A 25,426-nucleotide genomic window follows, 5' to 3' on the forward strand; every position below is an offset into this window, starting at 1 on the left:
CCAAGCGCGCAGGTAGGGAGAAAAAAGAACTGAGCTTCTCAGCCTTCTCTGGGGCCCAGCTTTTCCATAGGCCCCGCCTCCCGCTGACTCCTCCCCCCGACCTATCTTTAGTGCTAGCCCCATCCCTTCCACGCCCACTCTTCCACTCTAAACACCGCCCAGGACTCATGGTCCTGCCCCTTCCGCGTTAGTTTCTTTCTCCTTCAAGCCCACAGCCAGCTCCCAGATCCGCCCTGAGGGTGTTCCCTGCCTCTTAAAATCGCGTTCCTCATTAAGTCCCGCCTTCTGCCCCCTCGTTCGACCTTTCCTCCCTAGACTCCCCTAGACTCCGCCTTCGCCCCCGCCCCGCAGGACTCCGCCCTGATAGGTCTTCCCCTACACGTCGGAGTCCTTCTGAGGGGCGGGGTCTACAGCCCAAGGGGGCGGGACCTGGAGGGAGGGAGAGGCAGGACCCCCTCCTCAGAATTTCGTTGGCGATCCCGCCCCTGCGCTCGGTCGTTGCTAGGAAACAAGCGTCGTCGCTCAGGCTCTGGCCGGGCCCAGCGAATGAATTGGCACGCTACCGCCCCGTCGTGCGTCGCTGGGCGGTTACGTGTGTGCGCGGGGGCGCGGGCTGCGTGTGGCGCGGGGCGGGGCGCGGCTGGTGCGCTTGAGGAGCGATGGCGGCGGCCTGAACTCACCTAGCCTCGCAGCGGCGACTGGGCCTGGCTAGGGCTGGAGTTTTGTGACTGAAAGGTAGGCAGGGCCCGGAAGGCCTGAGGGGTTGGGGAATGTCGGCACCGGGATTGGTGACTGTACTGGGTGAGGGGCTGGCAGGTGGTGAGGGGCTGGGTGTAGGGTGTAGGGTCTAGGGTATGGGGGCCGGCTGAGAGCCTAGAGGGTGAGTGGTCAGGTAAAAGGCTGGGTGGTATGCAGGGCCGGTGTGTTTTCTGAGGGGCCAAGCTGAAGGGACTTGTGAACACGGCTTATTAAGGGGTGGGGGTTCCTGAGGATCGGGGTGGACAGCTCTGGGACCAGAGTGAGAGGGTAAGGCCCGTATGGGGAGGCGGAGAGTAAAGGGCGAAGGCGGGAGCCTGGAGGTGGTGGTGAGTAGTGGTGAGGGCAGCGAATGGTAGAAGGGAAAGAGAATGGTGAGACTAACATGAGGGTGAGAGGTTGGTTCCAAGGCCTCCTTCCTGCCCAGTGAGAGCGATAGTTTTAGACTAAGTAGGATAGCTTGGGTAGAAGTGTTATGACTTGCGTCTCTTGCTCCCATGGGCACTACATGTTAAGGAAGACAGAAGTGAAAGCATCACAAGCAGTACTATGATAACGAAAATCATGTTTGGGATTCCGTCTTCAGCAGGGGGATCAGTGGAACCCCACGTCCCCTAAGTTCTTCCTTTGGACTGCAAACTTGAAGGTGGTCCCTTTAATGAAGGTTCTTTGGCTCTGACTACCTGTTTGTCTTTTCTCACCTGCTTCTGGGCAGCCTTTTTCTGCTCCTGCTCCTCACCTACGCTGAGTTATGAGGCTTTGATGGTTGTCTTCTTCATTGGACTGGCCACTTTCAGTTGCTAATTGTACTTTCACGGAGGTCACGTGGTTTGTCGTATACAACATATATCAGCTCCCAAACAGGGTGGCCTTGCCCTCATTTTCTTACAGTTAAAACTTTTTATAAACTGCTTTATTGAGGTAAGTTTATATACAATAAGCTGCTTGTATTTATAATATATGTTTGATGAATTTAGACATGTATAAATCTGTGAAACCATCACCAGTCTCAGGATACCAAACATTTTTATCACCTCCAAAGTTTTCTCATAACCCTCTGCAGTTCTTCCCTCTGCAGTTCATCCCTCCTTCCATCCCTTTTATTGGGTTTACTTTGTGGTGTTTTACGGAAACCCATGTTACCCCCAGAGTACACAGAAACATTTTGAAAGTTCTAGAAAGCTAGATTGGCACTGAGTGATAATGGCCACTCTCATACCACTAAATTTTCCTCTACTGACTTTGTGCCATGGAGCCTAGACACCTTGACTCTCCTCTGGAAGAGCTAGGGTCTTTCTTATCCAAACCATTCCTGAGAATTAGGGGCAGTCACAGTTCCCATTCTGTTCCCGAGTCTTAACCTCAGAGCTAAGCATTCTGTTCTGTGATATGTTTTCACTGTTTCTCTCTTGAGTCCTAACAGGTCTTCGTGCCATGGAGTCCTTGGCAGCCTACCTGGACGGTCAGACCCCTATAGGACCTACATACATAATACAGGGTTTAGAGTAGTAGTTCCTAAACAGTGGGGAAGGACAGAGGCAGTCAGTGATAAAGTTTTCATCCATCCATAGTGCAAACAGAGAAATAAAGAGAGGATAGTGATATATTTTCATAAAGGTAAATTTATCCCGAGATTATCATTCGTATGTTTTTGGTATTAGAAGTGTTAGCTAACTGATGAAATAATGGTGACAGTAGATGGTAGTGGGTTTTTTTTTTTTTAAGAGTTATTTTTTTAAAGATTTATTTATTTATTCCCGCCCTTGCAGCTTGTTCCATTCTTTGCTGTCTCTTCTCTGTGTCCATTCGCTGTGCGTTTTTTCTTTATCTGTTGTCTCCCTTTGTTGTGTCATCTTGCTGTGCCAGGTCTCCAGGGTGCACAGGCCAGCTTGCCTTCGTATGGTAGATGAGAGCCCAACTGATTGAGCCACAGCTGTTTCCTAGATGGTGGGTTTTTGAAAAATGGTCTTAATTATGAAAATAAAAAGTAACCTATTTTTTAATTTATAAAAAATATTTCTACTAGTTCATGAATCCAGAAAGCTAGCTTCACTAATTTAGAGTGATGATGGTGTAGCTGGGATATTAGATTGAGGAAGCATGAATTTATACAATAATTCTGTACAATTTCTCATCTTTGAAAAGCATACATACTTTACACAGCAATCTCAAATTTTTCTGGATCTACACAGATAGCTTGTGACTTAGGCAAGGGCAGGAATTCTTATTTTATAGATGAGGAATCAAATTTAGAAGTCAGAGGTCACATGTGATAAAGTGGCAAAGCTGGACTCAAAATTTGGCCTCCTGGGAGTGAGAATCATCTGGAGAAAGAATTTTGTAACAGAGTGAAGGTGATGTGGGGCAAAAGGCACATGGTGTGCAAGAAAGGTTGTGATGACATAGAGGGTGTTATATGGGAAAAAGGCATTTTTTTATCATTTAAAATTTTCTATTTCTAAAAGAGATTAAGTAGACTTTGACGGTAACATAGGGATGCGGATTGCATTTTATACTATGGCAATGACATAGTAACAGGTATATATAATCCCTACATAATATGGGTCACATACTTGTGCTGATCGGATAAGTCAAGTCATATGTCAGAGTTCTCAGGGGACTGCCCACATTTATTATATTGGAGAAAACACTAGGTTTTTAAACCTATTATATTGGAATCTTTGTTAAAAAGTATTGTGTTAAATATAATGGATTTTGACTTACGGCATATAGGTGGTATGTCTGGAAGGATGAAACATAGATGAGGAGGATATAGAGATAGGAACTTGTTTGGGGTACTGTGGGGAAGCAATGTGTGTAACCATTATTCTTCATCTTCCATGTGCCAGTCACTGCTGAATGCATATTCATTCATATATTCATTCAGCAAGTACTTCTTGAGCATAGATATAGTCTGCCCTCACGATACTTTCTATGGGAAACAAATATATAAAACATAAATAAGCTCTGGTCCTTTAAATCTCAAGGAATTTTCCGTTTGAATGGAATAGAGAATATCTGAAAAGATAACTGAGAGACCTATGTGAAATGTAAAATTATATCATATATCACAGTCTCATCCAGTGTTTCAAACACACATATCCAGTGGTCTGTTATATATTGCCACATGTATCTTAAAGTTAACATGTCTAAAACGAAATTTCCTGTCTTTGCACTGAAAGACTGATTCTGTACTCATATATCCTATCTCAATCCAGGCAAGGACTTCAGTTTCTTCTTTCATTCTGCCTGCTCCTTCATCATCTGCATTCAGTCACTAAAATCTTAATATACTTCCCTCTCTATTTCTTTTTTCCTCTTTTTTTCCTTTTCATCTCTACTGCTACATCTCCACTGTTAAGAGCTGTAGCTTAGCTCCTTATCTTCTCTCATCTGGATTTTTTTTCTCAACTTTTTTTTTAGGTACCAGACCTGTGGGTCGGGACTTTTTATGTGGGAAGCCAGTGCTCAGCCTCTTGAGCCACACATCCAGTCACCTCCAACAGTCTCTTGCCTTTAAAATTGCTCTTTTCTGTTCCATGCCTAGACTGATCTTTCTAAAAATACACGTCCAGTTATGGACCTTCTCTGCTTAAAAACTTTTGGCTCTTTGTGTCCTTCAGGATAACATCCAAATTCCTTAAAATGGCTTCATTTGGCCTTATTTCACCTCTCCAACCTCATCTTTAAGCCGCTCCCAACTCTGAGCTTTAGCTTGAATAAATTGTTCACAGTTCCCTAACAAGCATGTTACTTTTGAGCCTTGAAATGTTTCCAAAGCTACTTCCTACTTCCTATACTAGTAACGTTTTTTCTTCTCTGCTTGGTGAACTTCCCTTATCCTTTAGGAACCAGTTCAGTTCACCTTCTCTTTGACATCTTCTTTGACCCTGTCACACAACAGGGGTAGAGATAACCATGTGTGACATGGAGATACACTGTAACGGAGGGTAAATCAGCGTGAGATACAGGTTCACTTTGTGAATTATAAGATTGTCCTAGAGTCAGGTGAGGAGACCCCTGCAAAAAGCAGAGGTGGTATTGGGGGGAGGGTAGGGAACAAGTTGGAATCATATACTGATATCCCATTTGTCTTATATGTGTATGTTTGAGGGATGAAAAGCAGGGAGAGTGTGTGTGGGCTGAGCCTTTGATTGGTAAGCTCCTGTGAGATGTCACCCTCCCCCTTTTTTATTCCTATAAAGTTTTAATCAGGTCTTTCTACCTTCAATATTTAGGGTGACATCCTACCCATGCTTCTTATATCATTAATCAGTCATCTTGTCTGGGAAGAGCCATTGCATGGAGGGATAAATCTCAGGACTTTACTGACCTGTTCTTGGAAGGTCATTTTGTCTCACCCTCTCTGCTGTAGGTATTGTAGATGTACCCCTGCCCCCACCTCTCTCCTACTCTTTGCCTCTCCCAGGGCAAAGGTTCATATCCTAGGCTGAGCCACTTTCTGTTTTGTGCCTGCTATACTGGGGTTGGTTGACATGGGGCCCTAAGGTAAGTACCTGACTTTGGGCCCTTTGTGGATCTGAGAATCACTTTCCTCTCTTATTTTCTCTGTGGCTGAGCCTGAGGGTAAGTCCGGAGAGAGGGGGATTTTGATATAGGAGGATAGGGTGCAATAGGAGTGGTGACTCCACTTTTTCTTTGTTTTAGTCTGAACTTTGCAGGGTTCACAGTGGATGAGGGAGTGGTGACAGCTTTGTTTTTGCAGTTTGTGAGCAAGGCCCAGGTCAAGTGTTCACTTTTGGGTTCTAAGAAGCTGATTAGTGTGACTCTTCTCTTTGAAAGGGAGGGTGGTGGTGGTGAGAAAAGTCCTGGAGGCCAGTTGCTTGGATTTGTGAACAGTGTTCACTGGTTAAACAGGGGAGCAGGAGTGGGTGTCCCAGGGAGTTAGGAGCAGTTTGTTAATCATTGGAATTGAGTTCGAAAAGCTGGAAACAGTTTAGTTTTGGATATGTTAAGACCTTACTTTGCTGAGATTGGATACTTGACCCTTCTTCAGCTCACTGAGGTATGCGTATGAGGTAGTAAGGATGGATACTTCAGAGCAGTGATTTATAGCTGGAAAATAGTCTATTGAGATTCAAACCTTTGTTTCAGTGACTCCAGAGCTCAAGCCTTACCTACTGCTTTTTGTTATCCCTGCTTCAGCTTAGGGCTTCTGCTTGTTTTGAGTCCTCAAATGAGATGATTAAGAAAGTGTTCTGTAAGCAGTAATTAACTTCACATCAGTCACAGTCCTTGCAGGTAGCAGATGGCACATACTCGGTTTGAGAAGACTTTACAACAGTATGGGCAGGGTTTAAGGGCAACAAGTATCCCAGGGATAAAAACAATGAGAGGGATTTTTTTTTTTTGGTTTGTGCTCGCTGTCTGCTTGTCTTCTTTTTAGGAGGTACTGTGAACCGAACCCAGGACCTCCCATGTGGGAGGGAGGTGCCCAATCACTTGGGGCACATCTCCTTCCAGAGAGGGACTATTAACAAGGGAGCGTTCTTACTACTTTTCTCAACTGTTGGCTTGCCTTCACCATTCCAAGTATATTTGAGACTTTAAGTAGTGGGGCAGTAAAAACCTTTTCCAATGTATCCCTGCTGCTGATCACTACCAGTCTTTGTGTGACTGTTTGATGGTTTCTAGGAAAACATGTGAGAAAGACATGAAGATCCATTCTTTTGGTCTACCACCTTGTCAACCCTTCTCTTCTCTCCCACTCCTGCTGTCTTGGGTAAGGGAGTAAAGGGAAGGTACAGTGGCGGGATGGATGTCAGCTTCACTCTACATTTTCAGATTTACCTCAACTTTTTCCTCAGACTAATTCTATACTTGATTTGTCTGTCAGTTATTCCCATCTTATTTATAACCTTATTTATCTCCTGTCTATAATCTAAAATCTGCTACTTTATTCTGCAAACACTCGAGTGTTTTTTTTCCTTACTCTGCAAACAAGTGTTTTTTTCATAAAACAAAACAAAATAACAAACAATATAAACTCTCTCTTAACTCCCACTGTCCCTGCCTTCTTTTAGCTGTTGTCCTATTTTTCTTTTCAAAGATTTATTTTTTTATTTCTTTCTCTCCCCACCCCCCAGTTGTCTGCTCTCTGTGTCCATTCCTTGTGTGTTCTTCTGTGACCCCTTCTATCCTTAGCAGCAGTACCTGGAATCTGTGTTTCTTTTTGTTGCATCGTCTTGTTGTGTCAGCTCTCCATGTGTGCGGCGCCATTCTTGGGCAGGCTGCACTTTCTTTCGCGCTGGGCAGCTCTTCTTATGGGGCGCACTCCTTGCGTGTGGGGCTCCCCTATGCGGGGGACACCGCTGCATGGCATGGCACTCCTTGTGCACATCAGCACTGCGCATGGGCCAGCTCCACGTGGGTCAAGGAGGCCTGGGGTTTGAACCGCGGACCTCCCATGTGGTAGGCAGATGTCCTATTGGGCCAAGTCCACTTCCCTGTTGTCTTATTTTTATCCTTCTCCACATGATTAAATTTCCTGAAAGTACATCTTACTCCTCTTTGACTCATATTCATTTTTTAACCAACTGCTTTCTTAAGTTCATCAAATAGTTGATTGCTAAACCAGTGAGCTATTGTCAGTCTTCATTCTACTTGATGTCTCTGTAGCCCTGCACACTTTGGGCAACTTCCAGTTTCCTGATACTTCCTTTCCTTGATCATTATTTCTTGGATTTCTCCTTCCATTTCTGGCTACCTTCACAGTCTTTAAAAACTCCTTCTTTTTTACTTTCCCCAATCCTGATTTTTCCTAGAATTTGAACCTTAACTCCCATCGTCATCTGCTGATCTCCTTGGATGGTTCCATCTACTTCCATAGCTTCATCTATTGCTGTAAGCTGGTATCTCCCAAATTTATATCTCTAGTCTTGATTTCATTCTTGGGCTCAAGTATGATATTTCTACTTACTTTATGGATATCATGGATATCCTGCCAGTGTCTCAAAACTTAACATGTCCAAAACTGTTTCATCCTCTTTCCTAAAACACAGATCCCTTTGTTATGTTTTTTTTTTTTTTTAAGATTTATTTCTTTATTTCTCCCCCCATACCTGGACCTCCCCTGTGGGAGGTAGTTGCCCAATCACTTGAGCTACCTCTGCTCCCTGCTTATTGTATCTCTCATTGTATTTCTTTGTTAAACCATCTTGTTGCAGCATCTTGTTGCATCAGCTTGCTGTGTTAGCACACTGTCTAGCTCGCCTTCTTGAGGAGGCACTGGGAACTGAACCCAGAGCACTCAATTACTTGAGCCACATCCATTTCCTCATTGTTATGTTTTCCCAGGCTCTTTTAATGACATTCTTTTCTTCTGAGTCTCCTATACTTCATATTAGGGTAGTCCTTCAACCTCCATATTCAGTTGCCAAGACTTTGTTGCTTCTACCTTATGGTTGAGAGCAGGGACTGTGGAGGTAGATTGTCTACATTTGCATCCCATACTTGCCATTTAGTACCTGGGTAACTTCGGGCAACTAATTTAGTCTCTCTGGGCTTTGATTTCCTAATGTGTAAAACAGAGATAATAGTACATGCAGGGTTTTTATGAGGTTTATATGAGCTACATGTAGTACTTAGAAAGAGCTTGATACATAGTAAATGCCCAATATATTTTAGATATTATCATTATTATTATTATTAATGATTCAGTTCCACAAGCATTTTTGAATGCCATGCACTATGTTGGCACTGGGATTTCAAAGAAGAATGAATGATGTGGCCCCTTTGTCAAGGATCTCACTATTTATTGACAGTGTAATAAAATATAAGTAATTTTTGGTACACATGGGATGTACTAGAGATGAATAAAAAAAAAGAAGTGAATCTCAGATTTGTCTCTTCTAATCTTGCTCCAATCCACCTTAGTTCATATTATCTTTTTTTTTTCTCTCTCATAGGGACTATTAAAAGAACTTCTTTTTTGAAAAAAGATTTATTTCTTCCTACCCCCTCATTGTTTGCACTTGTGTCTGTTTGTATTCCTTGTTTCTTTAGGAGGCACTGGGAACCAAACCTGGGAGTGCCGATATGGGAGGGAGGTGCCTAATTGCTTGAATGATTTCCATTCCCTGCTTTGTTGTGTCTCCCGTTATGTTTTTCTTGTCTCTTTTGTTACGGCAGCTTACTGTGCCAGCTTGCTGTCTTCTCTAGGAGGCAAGGACCTCATGTGTGGTAGGTGGGAGCTCAATTGCTTGAGCCACAGCTGATTCCCAAAAGAGCTTCTTGTAAATTGTCATCTGTCTCTCTGCTTCACCTTATAGTGCTATCTGACTTTTTAGAAAAGATAAATCTGGTCTTATAATTTCTTTGCCATGCTAATGCAAGGTGTTAATAGGGTGGTATGTAGGAACTCTACTTTATGCATGATTTTTTCTGTAATCCTACACCTTCTGTAATTAAAAACACAAACACTTTTTTTCCTCCAGAGTGTCAGTAGATAAAACTGAAACTCTTTAGTATGATATTCAGTGATGTTCATAATCTTCATCCCTGTTTACCCTTTGTTTTAGTTTTCAAGAGCTGCTTTAACAAAGTATCTCAGACTGGTTGGCTTAAAGAACAGAAATTTATTGTCTCATAGTTTTGGAGGCCAGAAGTACAAAATCAAGGCGTCAGCAGGATCATGTTTTCTCTGAAGTCGGTTCCGTTCTGGTGGTGTCTTGCCAGCAGTTTCACTCAATAGGGGCCTTCATTATATGACCATCTCTCTCATCTGTCTTCTACTACTGTGTCCAAATTTCCTCTGTTTATAGGGACTCCAGTCCTGATATAGTTTGGACTCACCTTAACTAATAACATCTTCAAAGATCTTATTTACAAATGATCCACAGGATCAGGATTAAGATTTGAATATGTCTTTGTGGAGGGACATGATTCAGTCCATAATACTCTTCAACTCAGTATTGTGCCTCTCTTTTCTAGTGTGTGATTAAACAACACTAAACTTTGAACTGTTCTTCAAATTTGTCATGCTCTTTCACAGAGCCATAATTTTGTATGTATTGTTTTTAATATGAAGAAGGCGTTTTCCTCTATTCTTTTTGTGACCAGTATCTCATTATTGAAGATCTAGGTCAGATATCACCTCCTTTGTGGATCTGTTTCTCCTAGGATGAGTTAGTTGCTTTCCTTCATGCACCTTTGACTCTTTTATACATACTTTTATTTATAATATATATTTTTAAAGATTTATTTTTTATTTATTTCTCTTCCCTTCCCCCCCCCCCAGTTGTTTGTTCTCTGTGTCCTTTTGCTGTGTGTTCTTTTTGTCCGCTTCTGTTGTTGTCAGCGGCATGGGAATCTGTGTTTCTTTTTGTTGTGTCATCTTCCTGCCTCAGCTCTCCGTGTGTGCGGCACCATTTCTGTGCAGGCTGCACTTTCTTTTGCGCTGGGCAACTCTCCTTACGGGCTGCACTCCTTGAGCGTTGGGCTCCCCTACGCGGCGGGGGGGGGGGGGGGCACGGGGGGGGGGGGCACCCCTGCGTGGCGCGGCACTCCTTGCGCAAATCAGCACTGCGTGTGGGCCAGCTCCACACGGGTCAAGGAGGCCTGGGGTTTGAACCACAGACGTCCCATGTGGTAGACAGACGCCCTACTACTGGGCCAAGTCCACTTCCCTATTTATACTATTTCTTGTTGTTTCTGTTTATGCTTCCTCAGACTATTTTATTCATTTCCATATTTCCATTGTTTACTTAGCACATTGCCTAATAGTTTATAGATATGAATGTACATTGAGTTAATCAGTGAGTGAGCCTTATCTGTTCTTTAGGACTGGCTCTTCCTTTTATAAGACTCTCCTGTCTTTCAGGAAGTTTCCTTAAGTGTAATTGCTAATTTCCTTTAGTTGTGAGCTGGTGATAGTGAGAAACTACCTGGGTGAAAGGGAATGGTGTTTAATATAACCTGAGGGGAAAATGTCAGGCTGGTGACACCCTATGGGTTCCTTTGGCCCTAAGCCTAGTTGAGTATAAAGAGGAAGAACAACTAAACCACACCTTTCCTCTGAATTTATTATGTGAGAGAGAGACAATACTGATGAGGGTGTGGTAGATGTGATAGAAAAAGAACTTTGGCACGGCTAGGGCCAACGGCTACTTAGGTACTTTTTCTCTTTCCTGCTAACCATCTTGAGTTCTCTTGTGAGAGTGTCATGTATTATCTCAGAGTGAGTATTGGGTGTGTCTGGCTATAGATAATGGAGGATGTATTGTGAATGGGAGTGTAGCTAGAATGAAAATAGTTCTGCTCTTTTGGTTGGTTCTGGATTTCCATCTCAAGAATGTTTAGCCAGTTAAGAATCTATTTGCCCACCTCCCAGAGACTTTTGGGTGGGTTCCTAGGGAGAGACTTTTGATAGGCAGAAAAAATTTTTCAACAGCCTCAGAGGGCTGAAGTCAGATCAAGCCTGGATTCCTGGATTATTCACTCATTCATACATTTATTCATTCATTCATTAACTTAAACATTCATACATTTCAACAACTATTTATTGAGCCGCTAGGCACTACTTTAGGCACTGGGGATACAATTATAGACACAGCCCTCAAAAACCTTACATTCTAGTAGGGAAGATAGACAAATAGGCAAATAAATAATTTCAGATAGTGAAAACTGTTAAGAAGAATGATGATGGAAAGATGTGCTGCTTAGATAGAATTGTTAAATAAAGCTTCTCTGAGGAGATGGCATTTGAAGAGAACTGAATAATATGAGATTGGGAAGGTCAGCCCAAGCAGAAGGAACAGAAATTATTCACGAAGACCAGTATGATTAAAGTATGAGTGCGGAGGAGAATGGTAGGAAAAGGTAGTCACAGATCAGATTTTAAAGTGACTTATAGGCCAAGTTAAGGAATTTAGATGTTTGCTAGGAAATCATTGGAGGGTATTCAGCAGGGGAGAGAAGTAATATGTTAGGTTTTATTTTTTTTTAACATTTATTTTATTCATTTATTTCTCCCCACCCTCTTGTTTGCATGTGCTATGTCTGTCTGTTGTATGCTGGAGTTCTCTTTTTAGGAAGCACCAGGAACCAAACCCAGGACCTGCCATGTGGGAGGGAGGTACCTAATCTCCTGAGTCACCTCCACTCCCAGCTTTGTGCACCTCTCATAGTGTTTCCTTGCTGTGTCTCTTGGTTGTGTCTTCTCACTGTGTCATCTTGTTGTGTCAGCTTGCCGTACCATCCCCTTGTGCCAGCCTATATTCTTTAGTAGACACTGGGAGCTGATTCCAGACCTCCCGTGTGGTAGGCGGGAGCTCAGTTACTTGAACCACATCCACTTTCCTGTGTAGGTTTTTAAAAATATTGCTGTGTGGGGAATAGATTCTTGAGGACAAGAATGGAAGCATGGAGACCAGACTAGAAGTTGTTGCATTAGTAAGATAGGTTTAGATGGTAGAAATGGAGAGTTTTCTGATGATCTGGACACTGAGGAAAGAGGAAATGAGGTAAAGAAAAGAGGAAATGAGGGTGATGTCTAGGTTTTTGGCCTGAGCATGTAGGTGAATGCTGGTATCATTTATGGAGATGGAGAAGTCTGGGAAAGCAATAGGTTTGGTGGTGGAAATCGTGAGCTCTGTTTGAGACGTGTTAAATTTGGGTGCCGACTAGCTATACAAGTGGGCACTGTGTGTATGTCTGCATTTCCAGTGGAGTGATGGTTCTCTGTCTCTTCCTGCTGGGGAGTAGAGAGAGGCTAACTTCTATTTATGCCTTCTCTTCTCTTTCTTTGCATTAGATTTGCAGTTCTGGACCGGACAGTGTCCAGGTCTCTCCACTCCAGCCTAGTGTGTTCTCTGGCTTCATGGCCAGCTACTGGCTTCTACAGACCAGATGAAGCAGACCGGAGACAGAAGTGGAGAAAGCCTCCAGCTGGCACATCCTCAGAGTGTGGCCTTCTGGCCATTGACCCTGCCCAATCTGCCTCATGGAAAGGATGAACTGGCTGAGCAGACTGGCCTCCCGGGGCCCCGGGCACCGTGTACCTCAAGGGGCCAGTCCACAGACCCCTGTCATGGCTGACCCTGAGACCTGCCTCATGGTCTTCAAAAATCATTGGTCTCAGGTAGGAGACTATATTCCATATACATTGTGGCCTGGTCCACAGGCTGCCTGAGTCCTAACTCAGTTTGGAGGTTGGCCGTTCACCATCCCATTCAGTTATCTTATAGATTCCTTTCATCTTCTGTCCTTTTTCCCCAGGTGGTGCGAATCCTTGAGCGGTGGGGCCCTCGAGCAGCTCCGGGGGGTGCAGATGATCTCAGTGCTGTGCGCAACCACACTTACCAGATGTTGACATTACTGGCAGAGGATCGTGCAGTTCCATCAGCCCCCACAACCCCTGGGCCCCTACTGGAATTTGCTCTGCATGAGGATCTGTTGACCCGTGTGTTGGCATGGCAGCTGCGCTGGGATGAGCTTGGGGATGGGGTTGAGGAACGTCGGGCTGAGCAACTGAAACTATTTGAGATGTTAGTGAGTGAATCTCACCAACCACTGTTGCGGCATGGTCCAGTTCGTGAGGCTCTGCTGACCCTGCTGGATGCCTGTGGCCGTCCTGTGCCCAGCAGCCCAGCACTGGATGAGGGCCTGGTGCTACTTCTCAGCCAGCTGTGTGTATGTGTGGCCCGGGAGCCTTCACTGCTTGAGTTCTTCCTGCAGCCACCTCCTGAGCCTGGAGCTGCCCCCCGTCTTCTCCTCTTTTCTCGCCTTGTCCCTTTCGTCCATCGAGAGGGCACCCTGGGCCAGCAGGCCCGTGATGCCCTACTCCTGCTCATGGCTTTGTCAGCTGGGAGCCCAACTGTGGGCCGCTACATCGCGGATCACTCTTACTTCTGCCCGGTCAGCACCCCATGGGATGGGGGGTAGGGTATGGTGTGTAGACACTGGACAGTGCCTTCCTACCCAGCAGATGTGGAGGGACTGTGGCCCAGGGTCCTCTTTCCCAGGAAGTAGCCCCTTGGGATTGAGGGAGATGGGTTGGGGATGAAACATGGGTTTAGGTGGATGGGGCAGGTACCTAAGACATTTTGTGGGCCAGTATTCCCAGGTGAATCCTGGTACAGTGGATAGCTTAACACCTGGCTCTAATAATAACTCTCTCCCTACTCCCATCAAAATTCTGAGTTACTAGCTCCCTGTTCCTCCTTTTTATATTGAGTTTTTGGTAACCTGTCCTTGGGGGTGGCCCCTAGGTGCTGGCCACAGGGCTGAGTGCCCTGTACTCCTCACTGCCCCGAAAGATTGAGGTTCCAGGGGATGATTGGCACTGCCTGCGACGGGAGGACTGGCTGGGAGTACCAGCCCTTGCACTCTTCATGAGTTCTCTAGAGTTCTGCAATGCAGTTATTCAGGTAGGACTGGGGTTCCCTGCAGGTTTGGCTCTTGGTCATTTTGGGGAGATGGTTGTGGTGGTGTGCATTCTCTGGAGTACTGCTCTTCTGCCATCTTGGTGGTAGGACACCTCCCTGTATTGCGCCATTCTATTCCCTTCCAGACAGTGGTCCCCCTCACAGTCCTCCTTCCTCTGCCTCGCACCTCTACAGGTGGCTCACCCCCTGGTGCAGAAGCAGTTGGTTGATTATATCCATAATGGATTCCTGGTGCCTGTGATGGGCCCTGCCCTGCACAAGGTGAGAGTCATGAGTGGCAAGACAGATAAGAGGCTAAGTTGAGGGGTAGTAACTGCATGTGGGAGGCAGTGGGCTGGGGCCTCCTCTCTTGTCCTCTGTTTGCTCCTGGTTCCTCCTTAGAACTCAGAGAAAATAACTTTATGCTCAGTGTATGTGCAGGGAAGCCCTTAATTTCCCAATTTTCCCTCCCCTTCCTCCAGACCTCTGTGGAAGAGATGATTGCCAGTACTGCCTATCTGGAACTTTTCCTACGGAGTATCTCAGAACCTGCCTTGCTCCGTACCTTCCTGCGATTCCTATTGTTACACCGGCATGATACTCACACCATCCTTGACACCCTCGTTGCCCGTATTGGCAGCAACTCCCGGGTATGGCCCCTACCTCTGTCCTGGCTTACTTGGGTGAGCCATCTTCTCTCTCTGACCTTTGTTCTGGGAGCATGTTCCTGCCCTTCTTTGGCTATTGTCTGTATTAATCACTTCAAAATTAGGTGGCATTTATTTTTTAGTATTAAACTTTTAACTATTTTGGATACAGATTTTAATCTACTCTCCTACTTTTGTAATACATGAATCTAGAACACACTTAACTTTTTTGGATGACTTTGGCTGCTCATGATGACTATAGGTTTTGCCATTGTGTGGTGCTTGAAATGTAGCATTGGCCTGGGTTGTGGACTTTATACCTTTGTTTTGGCTCTGGGACAAGTTTTGTTTCCTTCCTTCATTCCACATAGTTGAAGTCCCTGGATCCTTGTATTTAAAATGGGAGAGGTTCTTGGATCACTAAGGGTTCTGGGAAATTGTTGTAGATAATTGAGGTACCTGGTAGTGGGAATGCAGGTAAGTGAGCTTCTTGGATAGCTGTATTTTGTATGGGTGAGGTTTTTGAATAACTAAGCCAGGGAGTATATGAGATACTAAAGACCAGTTCTGATTAGACCAGTGTTTTTTAGCCAGCTGTACACATCACAATCTTTGTGGAGCTTTGATGATGACAATAACTACAAGAACAGATTTTAAGCTCTGCTTCAGATCTCTTGAATTATAATGTCTGGGAATAGATCCAGGTCATGTGTATTTTTAAAATGTACGTAAAAGTAATTGTGATACATGCCTTAGGTTAAGAATTACTGGCATAAAGCAATAGGGAAATTGATGGCAAAGCTTTTCTTTTGTAAAGATATCAAAAAGTTTTATTTCTCATTATGCTGAAGTTAGGCCATAGTCTTAGATGTTTATTTGGCCTGAAGAAATGCCCTCTTCATGTTTAGGGACAGATGATTTCCTTCTTGTGGTTGATTTTTGTCCCCCTGTGCTGGAAACATTTGTCATAATCTTACCCTAACTGTACTTCTGTGATTCTCCTTCAGTTGTCTTAGTTCTTGGCACTTATATCTATTAGTCTGCCATTTGACCCCTAATCTCAGGAACCTTTATATTCTTGGGGTGTTTCTTCTTGGTCCCTCTTCTTGGAGGAGCCAAATCCCTTCTGATTTCATCATACCCATGTTAAACATACTGATTCTTTCCTTTCAAGTATCTGGCCCTTTATGCTTGATTCTACTGACCTGGTTTTTAACTGTGTTTGGTACATTGAAGTGAGTCATTCTGACTAGCCAGTCTGTGTGCCTATATTAGTTTCCTATTGCTGCCATAACAAATTATCACAAATTTAATGGCTTAAAACAATGTAAAATTATCTTGTAGATCAATAGGCCCTGTATTTGACACAGATCTCATTGCTAAAGGTGTTGGCAGGGCTGTGTTCCTTTTTGGAAGCTCTAGTTGAAGATCTAGTTGATCTGTTTACTTGTTCATTTGAGTTGTTGGCAGAATTCATTTCCTTGTGGTTGTATGATTATGATCCCCATTTTCTTGCTGGCTCTCAGTTGAGGGCTGTTCACATCTTAGAGGCCAACCACATTCCTTGGCTCATGGCCCCCTTTTTCCACCCTAAAAGCCAGCAGTGGTGGGTTGTGTCCCTCTCATGTTTCAAACCTCCTTTTCTTTGACCCAGCTGGAAAAGTTTCCCTGCTTTTAAGGACCCATGTGGTTTGATTGAGCCCACCTAAATAATCCAGGATAATTTCTCCCATCTCAGTTTCTGTAGCCTCAAAATCCTTTTTGCCATGTATGCTAACATTCACAACTTTGGGGGTTAGGAAATGGGCATCTTTGGTGGGCCATTATGCCCACTACACTTTCTGTCAGTGAGTGTTTTTGTCGCTAAAGTGGCCATTTAATGTAAGCCTCCTGAATAGTCATACTGATATGTGAACTGCTATCTCTTCTCTTTCCCACTTTGTTATTGGCTTTTAATTCTCCCAGTCATTTAGCAAATGATGAGCACGTTAAGACTTTTTCAGGTAGTGCCTCAGACTCTGGCCCAGTATTTGTTTTCAGAGAGCTCAAGGCGTCTGACGTTCTTGCCATGAGAGACTTATAGAGAAAGTACTGTATAGATTCAGCCAAGCGAGAGAGACTTTATATGTTTCTGTTCTTGCCTAGCCAGAGAAGAACATCCATTCTTTCTTTTCTAAAACAAAGATTTCCCCTGCTCTGGACCCACCTACTTTATCTTTTTCCTATCAGCTTCCCTTGAGCTTTTCTTTCTTTTCTTTTATTCACAGAAGTTTCGGTGTATTTAATAAGATGGCATTCCTGAGCATTTCCTTATCCCACCTTTTGAGAGGTATACTGGTGTTAGAAAGGTGACAGACTGCTTGTTCACAGCCCTACCCACTTCCCAGCTGGGGATGCTTCCAGATTCCTCTGGTTTCTTGATAGGCTTTCAGTTATTGTACTGCTGTAGTCCCTACTGACAGGCATTCATTTAGTAACCAAGTTGTTAGTTGCTCTTGTCTCCTATTACTCATTTACTCAGTCCCAGTATTGCTTTGGGTTTCTTTTCATGGGTATTTACTCCATTTAAGTATTGTTGGAGTCTCTGCCAGAGTCTGCTAACATCTAGTGTGGTCTGTGAAACATTGAATCTGGGCACATGGTTCATTCCTAGCTGAATAGTGAAGTGTTGACCACAAATGTTACATGGCTATTTAGATAATACTTGATTGGTTATTATGTGACAGGCCCTGTGCACATTAATTCCTCTGGGAGTGATTGGGTGGGTTGGGGGTGGTGGTGGTGGTTCCCATTTGGTGAACAAGCTTAGAGGGTAGAGCGCTCTTATGGTGACTCCCTTCCTCCTCCCTCCCCTTTCCCCACAGCTCTGCATGGTCTCTCTGAGTCTCTTCAGGACCCTCCTGAACCTCAGCTGTGAAGATGTCTTGCTGCAGCTAGTTCTCAGGTACCTGTGGGGGCAGGGTTGAGGAATGGCTGACCCTGAACCCTCAGAGCTCTCAGGACCTTGTGCATTGCTGGGACGATGGGCTGTGTTGGTGCTGCTCATGTGTTTTTTCTGGAGCCTGGCTTAGCTGTACAGTTGCATTGGCCTGACGTTCTCTTCGGTCCTGTCCTTCCTTCCTTCATCTACCCCATTTCCCCTTTCTGTTGTCTTTCCCAGGTATCTTGTCCCATGTAACCATGTGATGCTGAGCCAGAAGCCAGCTGTGCGTGATGTGGACCTATATGGACGAGCAGCTGACAAGTTTCTCTCCCTAATCCCACGCTGTTGCCGGCATCGTGCCCCCAGCCCACCCCGTCCAGAGCATGCCTCGTGGGCACGAGGTGGGCCTTGCAAAGAGACGGGGAGAAGCGGGGACACCATGGGTATGGTTCTGGGTCTGGAATTGCTTATCAAGAAGGTGGGGTTAGGGTGAAGGGAGCTGTGTGGCTGTGGGTGGCTTTCTGTCTTTGGGATCCTTAACCCCCTCAGAGATATTTAGGGTGGGACTTGTAAGCAAGGGTCTTCATGTTCTTCACTCCAGTCCTATTCTCTTCCTCTTTTTATTGTTTCTTTGGTGTTGGTGGTGGTGAGAGGGGATGGGGCATAAGTAATCTGGAAGATGGAGAGTCAGCTGTCTGAATAGGTCCCATGTTTTTGCCTCCTCATTGCCTTCTCTCTCAGTCTTTCTAGGGGTCCTATCTCTCTAGACCACTGTTTCTTTGATCTCTTTTATGTTTTCCCCTCTCTGCAGGCCCTGGAAGCCCAAGTGTTGACTCTTCTTCTGTGGTGACAGTGCCTCGGCCTTCCACACCATCTCGCCTGGCTCTCTTCCTGCGGCAGCAGAGCCTTGGTGGCTCTGAGTCCCCAGGCCCAGCCCCTTGCTCCCCAGGGCTTGCTGCATCTCCATCCTCCAGCCCTGGCCGACGGCCCAGCCCTGCAGAGGAGCCTGGTGAGCTGGAAGACAATTACCTGGAGTATCTGCGTGAGGCGCGCCGTGGTGTAGACCGTTGCGTCCGAGCCTGCCGTACCTGGTCTGCCCCTTATGATGGCGAACGGCCCCCTCCTGAGCCCAGTCCTGTTGTCTCCCGGACTAAGAAACGCAGCCTACTGCCTGAGGAGGACAGGGACAATGTGGGGGAAGGGGAGGAAGAAGAGCTGGGGAGTGGAGGGCTGGCTGGGGGTACAGGGGAAGGCCCTGGCCACTTGCCCCCTCCCCAGCTCAATGGGGTGCCAGGACCGTGGCCTGAGGGGGCCAAGAAGGTTCGTCGGGTGCCAGAGGAGGGAGCTGGGGAACCGTTAGAGGGCACCCCTGAGGGCATGGCAGGACTAGAGGGCTTTGGGCAGGAGCTCCGGGAGCTGGAGGTGGCGTTGAGCAATGGGGGGGCTGGCTCAGAGCCTCCCCTAGAGCCTTCACTACCTCTTGAGGAGGAGGAGGCCTACAAGAGCTTCAGCTGTCCCCCTGAGCCCCCTGGCCCCTTCCTCAGCAGCCCTTTGCGGACTCTCAACCAGCTGCCAAGCCAGCCCTTCACTGGTAAGCTACTTAGCCTAGGCCTTCTCCTTTGTGTACTCTGCATGTTCTTGACTTGTTTGTGCTGATTCCTGAGATTTCTTGGCCCACATCATTTCTGTGCCATTGCCTAGCCCCTCATCTGTTCTGCTTGGGTTCCTTCCAAATATGTATGTCATACTCGTGTCCTTGTGTCCGTACGTTTTTCATGCTTCTGCTGGTTTGAGTATGGACTTATATCTGAGCTGTGTATGTCTGTCCTTTTGTGCATGTTCCTCCTTTTCTCCCAGTCTGGCCATTTTTTGGGAAATGTGATCATGATATTCTGTGTTGGTGTCTTCTTGCTGAATCACAACAATGTATCTACCATATGGAAGGCAATGCTGTCTTGTATGAGAGGCACCTCTATTCCTCTGTCCATGTTGGGGGATCATATGGTTCCCACCAGTGTATCTGTCTGGGTCTCCTGTCAGCTCTTCTGTGATCCCAGGGTCAGCTCTACTGGTGTTCTTTCTCCTACTCTGGACTGGGCAAATTTCTTCTGCCCTTTGTCCTTGTACCTTTGCTGATTGCCATTGAAGACTTTCTTAGGGATTTATGTTAGTAGTAAAGATTGAAGCAGAGGGTGAAATACCTCTTTGAGGGCAAGTGCCATGAGCTCCCTAGCTTAGTTCTTTGGGGATTTCTAGGATACCCAAGGGAGCTAGCCTTGACTTGGGTGGCTGGGTTTTTGAGAACCAGCCCTACCAACCCAACCCTTACCCTGATCTTATCCTAACTCCCCACCCTGCGTCAGGAAATAAAAACAAAAAGCAATCAACCCCCCCAAAAAACAAAAAAACAACCACCCTGGGAAGCAGTATAGTGGTTAAAGCTAAGATCACAGACTTTGGATTAGACATACCTTGAGTAAGCATCTGCTGTATGTCATTACATGTAAATTAGATAGTACAGTGTTGGCATATTGTGAAAACTCAGCAAGTGGTAGCTTTTCACTAGGTTTATCATCTCTGGGTGCAGGTAGATTTAAGTTGACTGATGATATCCATCTTCTGGTGGTTTATAGTTAAGTTGTCATTGCTTGATCAGGACATGGTCTCACTGCCTGGGATTTGCTGGCCATCCTGTTTGTACAGTGCTAGAGCTTCTGCTCTGAAATTATGCAGACTCTTTGTTCTTGCAGACTATAGAAAATGCATCTTTCTCTTTATTTAACCTCAGCTCTGCATCTTCCTGCTCAGCATCACCAGATTTTACCATAGACTTGAAGCATCAGTTGAAGCTTCTGCCCTTTTTCCTCTTTGTAAGCTCAGTTGAACTTTTCTTATTGTCTTTTTAAAGGAAGTTCCAGAGGTGAATAGAACAAAGTTATATAGTATCATAGGACCCTGTTAAACTAGAGTTGTTTGGAGTTAATTTCTAGTGGGAGGTGTTCTAGGATCGTTTTCAAAACTCACCACCTCGTTTTGCCCTTCCGTGTTCTCCTTTCAATTCAAAATGCAGTTCTTAGGTATATCCCATTTCCCCCACAAATTCTTGCTCTGAAGTACTGTGATGTTCCTAGAATCTTAGTGCTGGTGATCTGACTTAGTTTGAGGCCAGTGCTAAACTAAGCTATCCTTTTTCTACAGATGCTATTCTACCCTCTTGTTCTGAGCTGAAGAACAGAGCTGATTTCTTTTTTGGTCCTCCAAAGATTTCTCCCCTAACTTTAAGTTGGCCCATTTAGTCACCTTCTTTACCTTTGCTACACTTCTCTTTTCTCTCTGAGGTCTAGTTTTATTTTGTTTTGTGTGTGTCCTGACTTTTCTTTTTTGGTCCTAATGATGTTCCCTGCCTGTTCTTTATACTGTGCTGCTCAGGTGAAGCTTTTTTAAAAGTTGAGGAATATTATGTAGCTTATGGTTATTATTAAATACTTAATTTGTTAGAAATAGGGCTAAATGTTTTATATTGATCTCATTGAGCCTCTTAACCTTATGAGGTAGGTATATTATTTTACTGAATAGGAGACTGAAACTTGGAGAATTTTGAGTTATCCAGTAATGCATCTGGTAAAGGGTAAAGCTGAAATTTGAAACCAGATTATCTGATTCCATAGCATAAGGTCGGCTCTTCAACTTCAGTGTGTATAAAGCTGGCATCTGGACTCTTCAGTCCATCATGTGGTGTCTGCCCTGTCGCCTCCAGAATAAGTGGTCACAGGACATTTAAACATACCCAGAGACTGACATACAAATACTTTTCATCTAGTTGGGGGCGGGGTCTTTTGGTGAGGAATGCCTGCAGTGTGTGCATTGTGTTCAGGCCTTGTATCCTTGTGCCCAACCCCAGGCCCCTTCATGGCTGTGCTCTTTGCCAAACTCGAGAACATGCTGCAGAACTCCGTCTATGTCAACTTCCTGCTGACGGGGCTGGTGGCCCAGCTGGCCTGTCACCCCCAGCCCCTGCTCCGCTCTTTCCTGCTCAACACCAACATGGTCTTCCAGCCCAGTGTCAAGTCCCTGCTGCAGGTGTGCGATGCATGCATGCATGGGTGCGTCCAGGCTTTGTGGTGGGCCAGGCCCGCAGCTGGAGTGGCCACTGGGGAGCTGGGAATAGTCTTAGTTGGGCTAGAAGGGACTGTCAGTCCAGAGCCACCCAGAAATGTCATGAAGTTGTGCTTCATAGGTGCTGGGCTCTGTGAAGAATAAGATTGAGAGCTTTGCAGCTTCCCAGGAGGACTTCCCAGCACTGCTTTCCAAAGCCAAGAAGTACCTCATTGCCCGTGGCAAGTTGGACTGGACTGAGGGCCCTGCAGCAGGATCTGCTCCCCGCCGCTCTGATCCCCTAGGTGAGGCCTGCTCTACCACCCCTCTCACTACCTTCACTGGACAGCCAATTAGCCTAGATTAATTGAGCTCTTATAAAGGTTGAAGCCTTGTCCCATAAACTGAGGAATTGTAGAAAATTGTCCTTAGACTCCTGTTTAGAGAAGAGAATATAGATCTGCCCACTAAAAGCCAAATTAGCAGTACCAGCAAAATCTGTTCTAGAAGTTGGGGACAGGTAAGGGGATGGAGTAGTCTTTAGGTTGAAGTATTATTACAATTTGGTAAAGAGCATGGCATTTGGCATGGGCCTTGAGGGAGAAGGGTAGGATTATTGTGTTCAAGGGACAGAATTTAGGTGGAACTGGGGCTTTGGGAGGTGATAGAACAGTTTGGTGGTAAAATTGGAAAGATTTGGCCAGAGCTGCAGGTTCTCAGTGTAGAAGTTGGGCTGGGTAGATCTTTTAGGCAGACAAACCATTGGAGGTTTTTAAATCTGGGAGCAGAGGGGTGAGTACATTAGCTCACATGTGGGGTGAACTGGAGCTAAGAGAAAATGGAAGCAGGAAGAACAGTTGGAGGTTTTTACTATAATACAGATGTAACCTGTAAGACTTGAATTAGAGTAGTAGAAATAGGAAGAATATGGTAAGGTCGAATGTGGAAGGAGGTATTAGCAGAATTGGTGAGTGGTTGTGGGGTTTATGGTTGTGGGGTATAAGGAAGAAGAAAGAGTTAAATATGACCAAGAAATTTTAAATCTAAATCTTCGATTCAACAAGTATCTGATCTTTTGCCATATTGTGCTAGGCATTGTCTTCGCTATAGAAAATTCAGTGAGGTACAAGACATGGTCTCTATTTTCAAAGAGCTTATAATCTGGAGAATGATTCGGGGAATATAATAACTGAGGGAACAAGGTCCCAAATGTGGTAGAAGTAATGGGATACAGAGCACCAGGAAAGAATTAACTTTAGATAGGAAAGGGGTTTGTTTTGTTTTTTTTTGGTTTCTTTTTCCTTTGAGGTAAATGAGCAGAGAGCAAGGATGAAATGACATGTATCAATGGAATTGTGAAGTATGGAGGGGAGGTTAGAGAATATTTATCATCCTTTATTTGCCACTCAGACCAGGAGGTTAAACAACTTCTGAGAGTAAGAGGGAAGAGATGAGATAAAGACTTAAGGAGGGAAGTGTATGGGTTGGGGAGAGAGTATCAGAAGGGTTATTGCACAGCTCTGAAGACCCAGTTGAAATTCCTTAGTATGATTTCCTCATGTAAGAACATAAGAAATATTCTAGCAGTGAATATTTCTTACTTTCACATTCCTGGCATTGTGGTCACTGTGGAGGGACCAGAGACATGAAGGTGAATAAGACATAGTCCAGTCCCCTTAAGCTTATAGATTAGTGCAAGAGGTAGGGACTCTCCCCTTCTTCCACGCTCTAGAAGGAAGCAGCAGACATGTGAACAAAGTCTTAAAGTAAGTAAAAGAGCGGTAAAGTAGGAAGTCAGTGGAGGGGCAATCAGGGGTGGTTTCCCAGAGAGGTGAAGATGAAAAATTATGCCAGGAAGGCTGAAGTAAGTGGGGAGAAGAAAATTTAGGCAAAGGGAATTACAGAAGTATGAAAAGTGTCTGGAGGGTTCCAGGAATAGCAGGCAGGTGTAGCTGCAAAAGCACAGTGGGTATGGGGAATTTTGAGAAGAGGTGAGAGAGGGAGAGTGGAGCCTGGTTGTGAGGGGCTCTGAAGACCATGTTTTATTAGTCTTTATAGCATCTTTTTGTAGCCGGAATTAGGGGTTAGGGAGTAGAAACTGTAGAGTGATCTAGAGGCTAGAGTCTAGGTCCTAGATAGTGGGAGTGTAATATAGGCAGGATAGAGGAGAGAGGACAGTGTTTAAATGGCTTATTTGAGTCTAAGCTGATACAAAGTTGAGTGGATTGCTTTGCTGGACATAGGAAAGGGATTGGTGGAAGGTGAAGTTGTGGTATAGTAGAGTGGATCTTGGAGGGACAGAATGTAACAGGAATGAAGTAGTCATGAAATATGTTTGCATATATAGTTCCTTTGGGTATTGAAGGAGCAGAGGATGTGGGTCAGGTGTTACAGGCAGGGGAAAGGTGGAAACTGTTTACTGTAGTTCAGGAGGGTAATGGGAAGCACGAAATAAGAGCATGTTACAGAGTGAGAAGAGATTATCTTGGTGGTGGTAAAATAGAGATTGGGAAGAGAGTAGGAGAATCCCTTGGGCTAGAAACATGGAGAAGGAAGGGATCTGGGGTGAATGAAGAGGCTAAAATTTTGACTGGTTGAAAAGACTGAGGATGAAGGTTGGTTGGGTGGGGAGACTGGAGAGAATGAAGAAGGCTGAGCAGGTAACATTTTAGTTTGAGAAAAAACTCTCTTTCCCATGCTAGTCCCTGGAGTCATCTTGTTCGAGGTTCTTTTGTGCTCTTTCCATGCCTCAGAACCCTGTTAGAGAAATCCATGAACCTACGGGGTGGGGGAATCTCCTCTCCCAGATTAAGGGAGGTTCTCTGACCCCAGCACCTCCATGATACCCCTGTTTATTCCCAGTGAAGAGCCGGAGGCCGTCCTTGGGGGAGTTGCTCCTGCGGCATGCACACAGTCCAACCAGGGCCCGCCAAGCGGCACAGTTGGTCCTTCAGCCTGGGCGAGATGGAGCAGGACTTGGCCTAGGTGGGGGCTCCCCTGGGGCTTCAACTCCAGTGCTAACCCCCCGGAGCGGGGCCCCTGAGCGCCAGGGTGAGGCTCTGCGAGTCAAGAATGCTGTCTACTGTGCAGTCATTTTTCCTGAGTTTCTCAAGGAGTTGGCTGCCATCTCCCAGGCCCATGCTGTCACCTCGCCTTTCTTGTTGGATACTTCAGAAGAGGGATCCAGTTCTCCTGTCTCAGGCTCTGGGCCCCTCAATCCTTAACTCTCTTCCATGGACAATCAGGGCCACAAGTGGCCTGGGCTGGAGCCCGGGTGCTGGCTCCTTTTTATGTTTGGAGGCAGTGACAAGAGGACTTTTTAATTTATTTAAGATGAATGTTTTATGGAGAACTTGTTGCAATATGTATAAAAGGGAAATCTCTATCTGTGCTCATTCTTCTTTCCCACCCTTTTCCTATGGGGCTGGGGCCCCAAGAAAGTTTATGTAGATGGGTGTGGTCGGGGGTATTTTCTCTCTGGTAAGGATATTAATTCCAGGTTTTCAAGGTTTCCCTTCTGCCTTATGTGTCATCCCTTAGAGGGTGAGGGGATGTGAAACCTAGGGGAAAAAGCTAGGGACTCTCCCCTTCTTCCACGCTCTAGAAGGAAGAAGCAGCAT

The 25,426-nt window shown here is 45.3% G+C and overlaps 1 protein-coding gene across 9 annotated transcripts; it reads left to right on the plus strand.

The window, feature by feature from the left end:
• The first annotated feature begins 416 nt into the window (after nucleotides 1–416).
• Nucleotides 417–25,191, plus strand: FHIP1B (FHF complex subunit HOOK interacting protein 1B). 9 transcript variants are annotated; one of them, XR_011649952.1, is made up of 12 exons: nucleotides 417–735; nucleotides 12,530–12,856; nucleotides 12,994–13,632; nucleotides 13,986–14,144; nucleotides 14,337–14,423; nucleotides 14,624–14,791; nucleotides 17,653–17,732; nucleotides 17,949–18,112; nucleotides 18,523–19,302; nucleotides 21,613–21,814; nucleotides 21,949–22,111; nucleotides 24,669–25,191. XR_011649952.1 is itself a non-coding variant. In XM_004466903.5 (12 exons), the coding sequence occupies exons 2-12, from the start codon at nucleotides 12,719–12,721 to the stop codon at nucleotides 25,028–25,030; spliced, it is 2,919 nt and encodes a 972-aa protein (XP_004466960.1). In that variant the 5' UTR covers nucleotides 448–735; nucleotides 12,530–12,718; the 3' UTR covers nucleotides 25,031–25,191. The 9 variants fall into 9 exon arrangements, 6 of the variants coding, with proteins under 6 accessions (XP_004466960.1, XP_023447034.1, XP_023447036.1 ...); XM_004466903.5 differs by having other exon boundaries at nucleotides 448–735; nucleotides 21,613–21,791; XR_011649950.1 differs by having other exon boundaries at nucleotides 616–735; nucleotides 14,624–14,824; nucleotides 17,949–18,154.
• Nucleotides 25,192–25,426: the final 235 nt, after the last annotated feature.

The sequence above is a fragment of the Dasypus novemcinctus genome, chromosome 10 (assembly GCF_030445035.2).
Source record: "Dasypus novemcinctus isolate mDasNov1 chromosome 10, mDasNov1.1.hap2, whole genome shotgun sequence".
Taxonomy (NCBI): Eukaryota; Metazoa; Chordata; class Mammalia; order Cingulata; family Dasypodidae; genus Dasypus; species Dasypus novemcinctus.

What these genes read in the sequence shown, in the direction of transcription:
- FHIP1B (XM_023591266.3), top strand. Translation starts at nt 12,719, where the DNA reads ATGGAAAGGATGAACTGGCTGAGCAGACTGGCCTCCCGGGGCCCCGGG. An exon ending in TCAAAAATCATTGGTCTCAG is followed by an intron (nt 12,857 to 12,993) that starts GTAGGAGACTAT and finishes CTTTTTCCCCAG; the next exon opens with GTGGTGCGAATCCTTGAGCG. An exon ending in CTCTGTCCTGGCTTACTTGG is followed by an intron (nt 14,825 to 17,652) that starts GTGAGCCATCTT and finishes CTTTCCCCACAG; the next exon opens with CTCTGCATGGTCTCTCTGAG.